At 49.0% G+C, this 13,741-nt stretch overlaps 1 protein-coding gene across 3 annotated transcripts in view; it reads right to left on the bottom strand.

The window, feature by feature from the left end:
• Cpt1a (carnitine palmitoyltransferase 1A) overlaps positions 1 to 13,741 on the bottom strand; it is a 59,767-nt gene that overhangs the window by 31,553 nt on the left and 14,473 nt on the right. For all 3 annotated transcript variants that reach the window (XM_021151271.1, XM_021151273.1, XM_029472727.1), the window contains exons 2-3: positions 5,830 to 5,983; positions 2,616 to 2,755 (exon numbers count right to left, since the gene is read on the bottom strand). In XM_021151271.1, coding sequence (XP_021006930.1) covers positions 2,616 to 2,755; positions 5,830 to 5,970 — 281 coding nt within the window. In that variant the 5' untranslated portion in view covers positions 5,971 to 5,983. The remainder of the gene's footprint in view (positions 1 to 2,615; positions 2,756 to 5,829; positions 5,984 to 13,741) is intronic.

Raw genomic sequence — 13,741 nt, 5'->3', positions numbered from 1 at the left:
AAGGACAAAAAGTAATGTCACTCTCAGCTGTGCTGATAACCTCTATGGCCTTCCTTTCAAATCTAAGCAAACAAAACCAAAGCAGCCTAGGAGACACAGGCACTCCACCCACACTGGAAAGATGCTTCCAGAACAGCCCCTCAGGCTGCAAGTCTCTGAGCCTTCACCTGACCTTTCTAAATTTGAGCCAGAGATGACCCAGTTTACAAAAATAGAGTCCAAGGGACAAAGAAACAAATCGTATAAAGACCGAGATTAGGCAAGGTTTTAGTAGCTGGCATGGCTGTGTGCAATCCGGCTTTGAGACACACAGCCCATGTAAGAGCAAACCTTGGCTGTTGGCCTCACAGCTGCCTTGGGCCTGGCAGCCAGCTCAACACTCAGGGCAGCAGGGTGAGCGTTCACAGGACTTTCCTCACCTCTCAGGACAGCACAGGTCCAGTCTTTAGTGACCAGCTCTGCCAGCTGCTTCTGAGAACCTAGCCCCAGCTCGATGTTCCAGGCCCCAGGCAGACAGGACCCTTGGCAGGACGCCTGGACAGGCATTTTTATCTTGTTTCCTGCAGTTGCTTACAAAGGAATGACCAATGCTGCCGGGAGGGCTGGAGGCTGAGGAGCTGGCTGGCTTCTCAGTCACTCCTGGGTGTCTCAATCAGAAGGCAGGGCATGCAGACCCATTAAAGACTGACCTCCAGGATTCCCAAGCACCTATTCAAGCTGTCTTAAACATGCCACACTGCTGGGTTAAATCTGCTAGTTGCTCTGAGTCAGCAGAAACCAACTCCTCCAGCTGTGAGCGCTCCCTGGGGCCACTCTCTCATCTGTTTGCTTGTGCAATCCTTCCTAGCGTACAGTATCTACAGCTGAACAACCAGGAGAGAGAGAGAGAGAGACAGACAGACAGACAGACAGACACAGAGAGAGACAGAGACAGAGAGAGAGAGAAGAGACAAAGAGAGATAGAGAGACAGACAAGAGACAGAGACAGACTGGAAAGGCCTAGAGCTGGGCTGGAGAGATGGCTCAGTGGTTAAGAGGACTTGCTGCTCTTCCAGGGGTCCTGAGTTCAAGGTTGGCTCTCACACACCCAACTGGGTTGTACGGACCCTCCCCAACTTCTGGCCAGGAAGAAAGGCCAAGCGCACAGCAAGGCACTTTCAGTCATCGTTGCTCAGGTACAAACCCAGTGTGTCTAAAGGACTCACGTGACATAGGACAGCTAGGGCCAATTCTGAGACAACATGTTTGAGCCCACAGTGGTAGTACATGCCTGCAGTCCATGTGATACACACAGACTGATGAGGTTACCCTCAAGTGTTCAAGACTAGTCTGGGATACTTGAGACCCTGTCTCAGAAAAAACAAAAGAAAGTGTGTTCAAATGCACAAGGTAACTCAGGTGCTTGTGTCCCGTGCCCAGCCACTCCACACTGAGAGGATCTAATAGCCTCTATCCTAGATGGTATCAGGGACCTTAATGGCATAACTGTCTCCAGGGGTGACCTAAGGCTGTGAGGTTCAGTGGTAATTATGCAGGAGCCCCAGGGCTCCGTGCCCATCACAGAGAAGGAGAGAAGTGTGCTGAATGTTGCCTAGCTACCTTCTAGATCAGGTCCAGATCAGCAGGAGACCCTAGGTACAAAGGACCCAAGAAAAGTATTACAGGGCTGGAGTGGTTAAGAACAGCTGTTGCTCTTGCAGATGACGGGAGATGACGGGAGTTTGGTTCTCAGCATCTATGACAGGTAGTTCAAGAATGCCAATTTCAGGAAACACAAAAGCCTCTTCTTGCCTTAAGGGCACCAGGCACACATGTAGCACACATACATACATACAGGCAGGCAAAGCACTGATATACCTAAAAATGAATAAATAAATCTTTTTCTTAAAAGCCAGGTATGGTGGGACACACTTTTAATCCCAACACTCTGGAGGCAAAGGCAGATCTCTGAGTTCTAGGCCAGACTGATGTACATAGCTAGAACAGCTGGAGCTATACAGTGAGACCCTGTCTCAAAAAAAAAAAAAAAAAAAAAAAGGAAGGAAGGAAGAAAGAAAGAAGGGAAAGAAGAGAGAGAGAAAAAAAAGAAAAACTAGAAGCTGGCCAGGATTTGTCCCTAAACAGGATGACAACTACTTTTTTAAGTTCCCAGAATAAACCAAAACTCAAAGCCAAGGAGTAATGCACTTCCCTGCAGGCATCTAAGCCACTGTGAAGGGGCCAAGGGCTGAGGTATCCCTAAGCAATGACTGGCAGTAAGTTCAGAGGACCAGATCACTGGATGGACCAGGGCAACAGCCACACTTGGAGCCATCTTCTGGGGCAGAGATGCCCTCTGAGGTCACCACTGTCTCCATCTTAATCTCAGGAGACAGACACCTGGAAGGCAGGTCCCCGTGCTTCTGCCACTCTTAGCCTAGTCTTCAGAAGAAGGGTGGCAATGTCTGCAGACTTTCAATCAGTCTGCAGACACTGCCAGAAGGGCACTGTCAGAAGGGCAAAGAGCACGCGGAAAAACAGCGATAGCATAGTTGTACGCAGACATTTCAGATCGAGGACAGTCAACAGAGGTACCATCATCTTCAAGATGCAGAGGGTGGAGGTGAGTTACTCACGTGGTGTCTAGGGTCCGATTAATCTTTGCAATCATGCCCAGGGAGGGGTCCACTTTGGTATGCATGGATGATATCACACCCACCACCACGATAAGCCAGCTGGAGGGACTCGCGGGGAACACACCAGTGATGATGCCATTCTGGAAAGACATGTGAGCTGTGAGCTGCATCCTCCCCGAGGTCACCATCACTACCTATCAGCAGCCCTGTGGCAACAGGCAGCTGGGACATCAGGCAGCAGGGAGAAGGTGCCATATATGCAGGCCACCAAAGCCCAGTAGCTGTGTCTCTGCCTGAAGTCACAACTGCCTCACCTTTCTTTACACAGTCTATTCTCTCCCCTGAACTTCTGAACCCTAATGCATCCTGGGAGATTTTCCAAGAAAGGGACTCCAGATTGGTAAAACAGTCAGGCCTGACTTACCATACAGGTCTCCATATGGTGACTGGCAGCCTGGACACTGTGAAGTCCCATTCTCACTCTGCCACTATCTGCCAGTCAGGAACCCCAGCTCCCAAATTACCCTGGCCCTGTTCCTGAGTCAAGATGTGTTTACAGGAGCCCCCATACCATTGCTGCAAAATAACCCAGCAAAATAAAGTTTACATTAATTTTGTTGTTACATTTATTTATTGTATGTAGGTGCATGCAAGGACCATAAGGCGCAAAGGTGGAGGTCAGAGGTCAGATCTCTCCTCCTATCTTGTGGAACTTTGGGTCAAACTCAGGTCATCAGCTGGGCTGCAATCTTGCCCACCCAATTAAAAAACTGGTCTAAAGAATTGGGGTTAGGGGAGAGAAGGCTTGCGTGACTCAACACTGGCCAGGCTCTGCCAGCTCTGGGAACCAGGAGGAGGGTGGTGGGGACAGAGAGCTGTTTTTTCTGCTTTGTTGGATGTTTGAGTTTTATAAAAAGTTAATTCTATTTTGTTGGTTTTTTGGTTTTGTTTTTTGAGTGCTGCGATTAGAGAAGTGTGCCACCACACCCAGCATAATAAATTATTTTTTAAAAAAAGATTTATTTATTATAAGTAAGAACACTGCAGTTGTCTTCAGACACTCCAGGAGAGGGAGTCAGATCTCATTACAGATGGTTGTGAGCCACCATGTGGTTGCTGGGATTTGAACTCAGGACCTTCAGAAGAACAGTCAGTGCTCTTAACCACTAAGCCATCTCTCCAGCCCTGCATAATAAATTCTTAATGGATACACACATTTCACCTCAGCACTCGGGAAGCAGAGGCAGATGGAGCTCTGTGAGTTTGAGGCCAGTCTGGTCTCCACCGTGAGCACCAGGTCAGCCATGAGTACACAGTGAGACCCTAACTCAATAATATTGATGTTAACAACAACAACAACAACAACTGTTCGAGCTCGGTGTGGGGGCTCACACATCCTCCCCGCACGTGAGAGGCTAAGAAAGGAGAACTGCCTTTAGTTACAGAGGAGCTTTTTGAGGTTGGGACACGGCTCAGTGGGTAAAGCACTTAGCACACAAGCTGGGGGAAGGCCTGGCATTTGGATCTCTAGAGTCAATGTAAAAGCCAGGCAGGAATGGGTTTCACCTGTATGTAACCCCAGTGCTCCAGAGGCAAGCTGGCTAACTAGACTAGCCAGACTCTAGACTAGCCAGAATCAGTGATCTCAGGTTCTGTGAGAGACTCATCTCAATTAATGAAGCTATAGAGGAAGACATCTGCTTTAAAGGTCAGGCCTCCATGCATATACACACTCGTGTGCTCACACACACTCACTCTTACACACTCTCTTTCTCTCTCTCTCCCCCCACCCCTGTACACACAGGCAAACAAAACCAAGAAGAAAAACCTTTCAACTAAAAACACATTGTGATGGTTTGTATATTTTCGGACCAGGGAGTGGTACCATCTGGAGGTGTGGCCTGGTTGGAATAGGTGTGTCACTGTGGGTGTGGGCTTAAGACTCTCATCCTAGTTGCCTGGAAGTCAGTCTTCCACTAGCAGCCTTTGGATGAAGATGTAGAACTCTTAGCTTTGCCTGCGCCATGCCTGCCTGGATGCTGCCATGCTCCCATCTTGATGATAATGGACTGAACCTCTGAACCTATAAGCCAGCCCCAATTAAATGTTATTTTTTTTTATAAGACTTGCCTTGGTCATGGTGTCTGTACACAGCAGTAAAACCCTAAGACACACATTCTTGGGGCTAGAGAAGGCTCAGTAGTTAAGAGCACTTGCTCTTGTAGAGACCCGAGTTCAATTCCTAACACCCATGTCAGGTAGCTGATGAACCACCTGTAATGCCAGCTTCAGGGGATCACATGCCTCTGGCCTCTGCAGGCACCTACCCATACACAGACACACAGAGATATACATAATTAAAAGCAATTTTAAAGATAGGGTCTCATTCTAGTCCAAGCTAAACAGTCATCCTGCCTCAGCCTCTAAGTGCTGGGATGACAGGTGACATCACACTGACCTCTGAGAACCTTTTGTTTTTGTGACACATGTAACATGTATGACTGCCTAACCTGAGCAAACCCCTGGCATCCCTGACGCCAACCAAACCCTAAGAAACCTAATAAAACCCAACAGACATGTCTGTGGTTCAGCACCAGGGAGGACAGAGGCAGAAGAACCAGATATACAAGGCCATCCTCAGCTACATGGAGAATTTCAGGCTAGCCTGAGCTTCCTGAGAACTTTTCTTTAAGCAAATAAGACACAAATTCATTAAAGTTTGAAAATAACCCTCTTCAGTAAGGTACAAGGAATCCAGCTGAGGGGCAGAGGGCAGACCTGTGTTCCTGTTTGGACACTGACTCCCCATACGTGGGCCCCTGCTCTGGCATCAGGTGCTTGGCCTGTTTTACATTAATCTGATGAGCTCCAGTTGCCTTCCAGGGCATGGTAGCATAGACTTGCTATCCCAGCACTTGGGAGGCAGAAGCAGGCAGATCTCTGTGAGTTCTACAGAGTGAGTTCCAGGAGAGTGAGGGTTGCAGAGAGACTGTGTCTTAAAAACAAAAGCAAACAAACAAAAAGCCCCAAACCCAACAATAAGAAGGAGCTATGAGGCGATGAGGCCATTTTATTTATCTGTGTCCTCCACAAGCCTTAGCCAGCACTGAGGCCACTGCTCTCTCAGAGACCCACCGAAGACACATTCCTTCCTCAGCGGGGGCCCAGGGAGGTGCATTTGAGCAAGTGCTGCAGAAACGATCAACCAACAAACCTTGAATCGGATGAACTTCTTCTTCCAGGAGTGCAGCCCCGACAGGCAGATCTGTTTGAGGGCTTCATGGCTCAGGCGGAGATCGATGCCATCAGGGGTGACTGTGAACTGGAAGGCCACAGCTTGGTGAGCCTCTGCCATCTTGAGTGGTGACCTGGAGGAGGGGTGAGAGATGGCTTTGAGAAGCCTGGCACCAGGAAGCAGCAGGAGAAGACCCTCTCGAAGTGAACCCTGTGGCCCAACAGACTCATGCTCAATAGATACAATTCTGCCCCTCACCCCACACTCCTCACTGTGCAGCTCCCAACAGGCCTGCTCCATTTAGAGACCCAGGGTGATGGTGTGGGCTCACCAACCCTCTCTACCTATCCCACAGAGCCACACCTCCAATGGCATTCTCAGCCAGCATGGCAAAGGACATTGGTGGCCATGCATTGACCTGAACTGTAGAGATGAATCTTCTTGCAGCTCATCCCCTTCAGTTTTTGTGAAGACACCTGGAGTAGCCACAAACAAGCCCCCAGTGGCCCTGAACCCTAGCCTTCAGATAGGACCACTGCACCTCCAGCTTTGGATGGTGCTATAAAGACTCCAAGTGGGGTGGTGAGATAGCTCGGCTGGACAAGCTCGGTCCTCCAAAGATTGACAAATGTGAGCTCCATCCCAGAATCCAGGGAAGGTGGAAGGAGAGGACCGACTCCACAAAGTTGTCCTTTGACCTTCACAACAACACTGTGGTGTGCATGCCCTGCCCCCCCACATGGAATAAATAAAAATGCTTTTAACACTGGTTGTGGTGGTGTATGCCTTTAATCCCAGCACTTAGGAGGCAGAAGAAGGCAGATTTCTGAGTTTGAGGCCAGCCTGTTTACAGCGGAAGTTCCAAGACAGCCAGGGCTACATAGAAAAACCCTGACTCAAAAAACCAACAAAAGCGTAAAAAAAAAAAACAAAACAAAACCCAACAAGAAAAATAAAAAAGACTCCACTAGCACCCTACAAACTGCACAGACCCCCACTGGTCCTGGTCCTCTGAGGCCAGGCCTCAAGTCAAACTGGTCTTAAGCACCCATGTATGGGGCCTTCATCATCCCTGCACAAAACAAAGCCTCTTCTGTACTTTGCCCAACTCAATACAGTAAATCTTAGAAATCTACAGGTGCTATCTCAATACCTGTCATGTGTGAAGCCCAGGTTAGATCCCCAGCCCCCCAAAATAAGAGGATCTGGAGCTGAAGAGATGGCTTGGCTGGGAACAATGTTTCCTGCTCTTGCAGAGGACCTGCGTTCAATTCCCAGAACCCAAGACAAGCAGCTAGCTCACTGCCATCTATACCTCCAGCTCCATGAGATATGATGCCCTCTTCTGGCCTCTGTGGGTACTACACTCACATGCACATACACACAGTGTACACTAATACAGGCAAATAATAGAACAAGAGGGATCTACAATGCATTCTTTCCCTCTCTTCTTCACTTACTCCTGTTGTCTGTCAGAATCAACAGCTTCCAACCCCCTCCACACTCAGTACAGCAGAAGTATCACCCCTTCCTGGCTTCCCTCACTCCCCAGCAGTGCCTGAGGTATCCCCTCTTCTGAAAGTGTGCAACCCCTCTGTTTTCCAAAGCTGTTTGTTACAAAGTGTGTTTGCGAAGTGTGCGTGTGTGTGTGAATCTATATATACTACACACACTTTGTATATACTATATACATATAAAATGTGTATACATATATAAAAGATACAAGGTAAAAACTATGCAGAACAATAATAAAATCAAATTTATGGGTATGTTCTCATCAGATAGTAACTTTCCTACTGAGGCCCAGACAGTCTGAGAAACCTGTCTAAACCAATAGGTATCAGGACTAGAGAGATGGTTTAGCTGTTAAAAGTACTTACTGGTCTTACAGAGGACTTGTCTTTGGTTCCCAGCATTTAAATGGTGGCTCACAACCATCTGTATCTTCAGTTCCATAGGATCACACACTGTCTTCTGTCTTCCCTAGGCACGACTTATATATGCTGCATATATATATATATATACATATATATACATATATATATATATATATATATGCATGTAGGCAAAACACTCAGATTTTAAAAAACTTTAAATATGTGCCTTTTTAGAAAATCAGCAGTCAGGGTTCTAGGCTGTAGCTCATGTAGAAGAATGCCTGTTTAGCTTGCACGAGCCCTCGGTGTGATGCTCATTATTGTGTGTGGTAGCCCATGCCTGTAATTCCAGCACTCAGGAGATGGAGGCAAGAAAATCAGAGTTCAGCATTATCCTTGGTTATATCAAAAGTTAGAGGCCAGCCTGGGCTACATGATATCAACAAGCAGAATTGGGGATGTAGCTCAGTGGTTGGATCATTTATTTGCTAATGTATGTGAGGCCTGGGTTCTAACCCCAGCACTGCAAAAGAAATTATAAATAAATAAGTAAATAAATAATACACACACACACACACACACACACACACATCAATACAACTCAAAGATATCAACCAAAGCTAGCTGTGTGTGGTGACATGCACCTCAGGAGGATGATTGCCACAAGTTTGAGGCCAGCTTGAGTGATCTACCAGCCTAAGCTGCAGAATGAGATGGTATCAACTGTCAATCACTTGGTCATTCAACAAATCCTTGCTGTCTGTGTTCCATGAACCCGAGAGGTGAGGAACTAGACCCTCGCAGAAATGACCCTTCTGCCCTCCTGTGGCAGAGCTGAGAGGCAAAGAGCAAGCAATGCCTACATAGTAGTTAGGATGCAGGAGAAAGAGGGCCAGGCAGGACACCACACAGCTCAGCAGGCCACTCTGGAAAGGAGAGCAGACAGCCCTGGCTCAGTGTGGTGCCAGTGAAGATGAAGATGCCACCCTACTGAACAGGTCTGAGACCTGTGAGCTGGACAAGCTGATCAAAGGGACCCTGCAGCCTTGAACTATTGTGCTCTGCGGAGCCACTCCTGGGGTGGCAGGAGCAGACATCAGACAATGCACCTGTGGGCCTGCTGTGTTGGAAATGGCACAGTGTCATCTAGGACACCTAGGTGGGGCAGCTAGGGACAGGTGGATGTGGGAGGAAGAGGACAATACCTGTGGGTGGCACACCTGGAAACTGGCCTTTGAGTGCTGTTCTGACCTCAGAAAGGTTGAGGGGGAGACAGCCACTGGTACTGAAGATAATTTAGAGCCCAAGGGAAGTTCCTGTGTATCTACGTCCGAGGAACCTCCTGCTCAGATTCACTGACCACTCAGCCAGGCAGCGAGCTCCAGGTTCTGAGAGAGACCTTGCCTCCAAACAGTAAGGTTATAAACCACAGAAGAAAGCATCTCGTGTTGAACTCAGGCCTGCAGCTATGCACACCCACGAACGCATCCGAGGAACCTCCTGCTCCCACCACCAACCCCAGCACTGGAAACCGAGCTGCGCTTCTGTTCTCAGCACTTTCCATGGATACTGAGGCTCAAACTCAAGCCTGCCCAGCAAGCACTTTACCCACTGAGTCATCTCCCCAGCTCATAAGGGGGTTGTTAACAGCAGTGGATTAAACACAGTGTTGCAATTAATTCTATCCAAAGTCATGAACCCCATGTTTGCCCGGAAACCAAACCTGGTCTCAGGACAATCATGGGGCCTGGGAATATTTATGGTGTCCTTTCCAGGGTGAAATGGCCCTGTCACATGACCTGAGTCTAATGTTCACAACCACCCGAACCAACCAGGTGTGACGGCACAAGCCTATAAACCTAACATTATCGATGTAGAAGCAAGAGACTCTTCAAGGTTATCTTTGGCTACACAGTGAATTCAAGACCAGCCTGGTCTAAATAAAACCCTGCCACCAACAGACTAAAAAAACCTGCCTAAACTTAATAAAGGCCTTAATAAAGGCCTGGGATAGCAGGCACTCCTGCTGCTCCGTGGGCATGCATGAACATTGCACTCTGCCCTCACAGCCTCCCTGCGTCAAGCCATTAAGCAGGCACTGGTGCCAGAAAACACCAGCCTGAGAAACTCAGGCCTACAGATCTAATGAGGCGGCCACAGTCTCCATGTTGGCTTCACAGACTACTTTAAATTCTCTGACTGCTTCCAGAAGTACAATCAAATCACAGCACATACCACCCACAGGAATGGCTAGAATGCAAACAATGAGTGACAGGTGCTGTCAGGGACACTGAGAGATCAGGAGCTCTCCCTCACCCCACCCCCACCCCCACCTACGGCACTGTCAAAGAAATGTGACAGGTTCAGGTCATTCCGGAAGACAGCCTGTCCTTTCCTGAAAGGCTAAGCATAAAGCTAATTCCAGGCTAGCCTGGGCTACACTAAATAACCATTATCTCAACAACAACAACAACAACAACAACAACAACAACAACAACAAAAAGCAAAACTAAAACCCATGGAACCCAGCAACCTCTCCTTGGCTAAGCTAACCCAAACAAGTTCACAGGAAAACCTACACACACACACACACACACACACACACACACACACCCCTAAATTTCTTTTAATTAAAGGGAAAAAATGTGAAAGTAAAGGACTGACGTGCAGAGCTGTCCTCTGCCCTCCATCCATTGTGGCGCATGCGTCCCCACTCTCTCTCTCACATCATGTACACAGTAATAGTAAACTAAGATGTTTAAGTGGAAGGAAAACTGACCACTGCTAAGACAACTGACCTCTGACCTCCACATGCACACACATGCAGGCACGCATACACATGAATATACTGCACATTCACAAAGAAAAAATGGTGAAGAAAGAAAGGAAAAAAAGGAAATGTCCTCTCACGAAACACAAATGTTGTCTTCTTAACACTTACACTTAAGCATCAAATCCATCTCTGGTCACACAGCTGCGGCCATCAGTGTGGAAGGAGTGGCTCTAGCAGGCCACCCCACCACTGTTCCCTCCAAGGCTTCATTCAGAACAAACATCACCCTCCAGAACTAAGTAATTTTTCAGGGATCTCCTGGTGCGGTAGGACAGATACCAAAGCATCTGTAGACAGCTCAGACAGTAAGGTGCGTCCCTTGCTGAGTGGAATGAAGATCTGAGCTCAATCTACAAAAAAAGCCAGACACATACGTAACCCCAACACTGGGAGGCAGACACAGGAGGATCCCTTGGGCTTACCAGCCAGCCTGCTTCAACCATGCCTCAAAAAAAAATAAGGCAGACTGTGCAAGGAATCTGACCTCTGACCTACAGGAATCCCACCATGGATTCCATGGCACCTAGGATTTGGGTGAGGAAGAGTGGGCAGAGTTTCAGTGAGAGCCCGGAAAGGTGGGCAGTGACCACAGGAAGCTCCATCCTCTGAACTCTTCTTCTGTACAAGTCTATCATCTCCCCACAGCTCTGAATGTACCCACACAGCTGTCTGCTCAATAAGCCAGAGCTCTCATGGATGCTAAGCAGAACTGGGTGCCCATGCTTGCTGTGAAGTGAAGCACTTGCTCCACCCACATACAGCACAGCAGACTCCTGCAAGTGGAGTCAGGAGGGAGGGGAAGGCAGCTGCAGCAACCCAAGCTCCCAACTCCCATCCCATGCCCACTTCTTGTGTATCCATTTCCTCCAAAACATTCCATCCTGCAGGCAGGCTCCTTAACAAGGGTAAACACCTCCAGGAAGTCCCTGAAACTGACCAGATCCACTAGGCCACTCACTGCCAGAGAAAACAATAAAAGCGGTGGGTCCCTCTGAGACTAGCCCAACAACAGAGCTGTAAGTAAGACAAAGACAAGACAAACTTCAAAGAAGTCTCTAGAGACCAGCTGCCTAAAAGAAGCAGAAACCAGCCAAGCTAACTGATAGAGGTTTAGGCCAACCGAGGCTCCTGGAAAGAACTCTCTCCAATGTGTGAGGGGCCATCAGTGTGTGCAGTGTGCTCTAAGTTCCCAGCTTTGTGTGCTGTCACCCACGCTGGGGTGTGCCTTGGGAAGGCAGCTGTCTTTGAGTAATTTCTGCTCCAGTAAGGAATCCCTCCCCTCTATTCCCGTAAATACCTCTCCCCGCCAAAAATCACTGTTTTGCCCAGTTGGGCTTTTGTGGCCTGATCTGGATTGAGTTCATGTGTGTACATATGCCACTCTCTGAGGTATCTGACCAGACCCAACGACACCTGCTGGTCGGGATGCACACTGGTCCTGCCATTCTCTTCCTGCCCTGGGGACCACACCCACACCTGGCAGAAACTGCCACCTGCAGCTCCCTCCTTTTCAGGTGGGCACAGATGTCCCTGTGGGAGGCTCTGTGACCCCAGAAACAGTAGCCCCAGAGAGTCCCAACCCAGTCACCACAGTTCTGCTTAGTCAACCTGATCCCAGGCCTGTGTGGGGAAGGCCCTCTTCATCCCTGACTCAGAGCCAGCATCCCAGAGGCCCTCGAGGGAAAGTAACCGTAGGCAGGATGTCTCACGTTTTGACTTTCAACAGAACATTACTTATCTACAACAATCAATCAAGTTACGAAAAAGAAAAAAAAAAAAAAAGGAAAAATATCCTGGGCTAGCAAGATTGCTACCGGGAAAAGGTGCATGCTGCCAAGTCCTGCCCACTCACGGTCAATTTCCAGAATTTACATGGTGGGTGGGATAAGCGAACCAACTCCTGAAAACTGTCTTCTAACCTCTACTCAATACTATGGAGCATGTGCCGGGCTGTTTTCATATCCTTAGCGGCATGTGCCCCACAGGCTGTGGGTCAGACACCCTTGGTTCCCCCTCACCTACCATTTGAAGCCACTGTGGTAGAATGAGTAGCTCTCTGTAAAGCACCAAAAGCAAGTTCACCCTCAAGCATGGAATTGGAGGCCTGGTGCACCTGGCAGAGCCGGCTGGATGTGTGAGGAGAAGGTACTGGGGTATACACAGTTCCATGGAGGGAAGCAAAATGCCCACAAATCCAAGGAGCTTGCGAGAGTTCCCCCAAAGCCTCCATGAACTTGGCCTTAACTGAACACTTCCTCAAATGCTCAGTTATAAAACACAATACATACAGGTCAGTACAGAACTTCACTTGTGTACCTGCTCCAGCAATGGCCTGTTGGTGACACAGACCTATGGCGATCTGGTCCTCTTCAATTAATAATACAGCACCCCCCAACCCCCAGGCAAAGGCAAAGAGACACCTTGCTGTCCTTATAGCAGTCTAACCTTATAGGGTTAGGGCAGTCCTTTGTTCATCCTAGCTTGATGCCTGGCTTGGTGGCCAGAGCTGCCCCGTGGCACAGGCAGGCCACAGACACACAGAGCCCCTCCTGTCACCATGCAGTGTAACGAGAAGGAAGACAGAGGCCTGCAGACCACAATGCCACCCACAGAACTGCCCTCTGGCACACAGCACAGGCTGCGCAGGAATGGGTGGTCAGAGGGAAGAGAAGTGTGGAACAGCTTGAGTATTATTATGAGGAGATGGGACTGGAGACTCGAGGGTGGAGAGGAGTCACCTGTTGTGAGTGGCCAGCCCTGCCACCTGGGCTTGTTACAGGTCCTAGCTCGCTGCTGTTAAGGGCCAAGTCTGAGTCAATGGCTACCCAGTGGCAGGGGCCGGTGTTTCTATCCTTGGCTCATATTACCACTAGAGGACATGGGCAAGTCCCTAGTTGGGACAGCCATAGGGGACCATAAAGCTGACCAAGGGCTATGCAGAACTGGCCCTGCCCCTCATTGGCTACAGCACTCTGGAGAGCTGGCCCTCATGGTGTGAGAGTAGAGAGGGTTGACTCTGGCAGTGGGAAAGCTGCTCACAGAGTCATGAGCTCACGAGAGCTAGTCCTGTCCCTCACCAGCTGCAGCCCTTGGGAGAGCAGGCCCTGCCCCTCCCCTGGACAGCACAGCAGAGCTGACCCTGGTGGTGGGAGCACAGGTGAGCTGGTTCCCGGAGGGTAAG

The sequence above is a fragment of the Mus caroli genome, chromosome 19 (genome assembly GCF_900094665.2).
Source record: "Mus caroli chromosome 19, CAROLI_EIJ_v1.1, whole genome shotgun sequence".
Lineage (NCBI taxonomy): Eukaryota > Metazoa > Chordata > Mammalia > Rodentia > Muridae > Mus > Mus caroli.
Note: the sequence above shows the minus strand (reverse complement) of the source record. Positions and strands in the feature narration are given on the sequence as shown.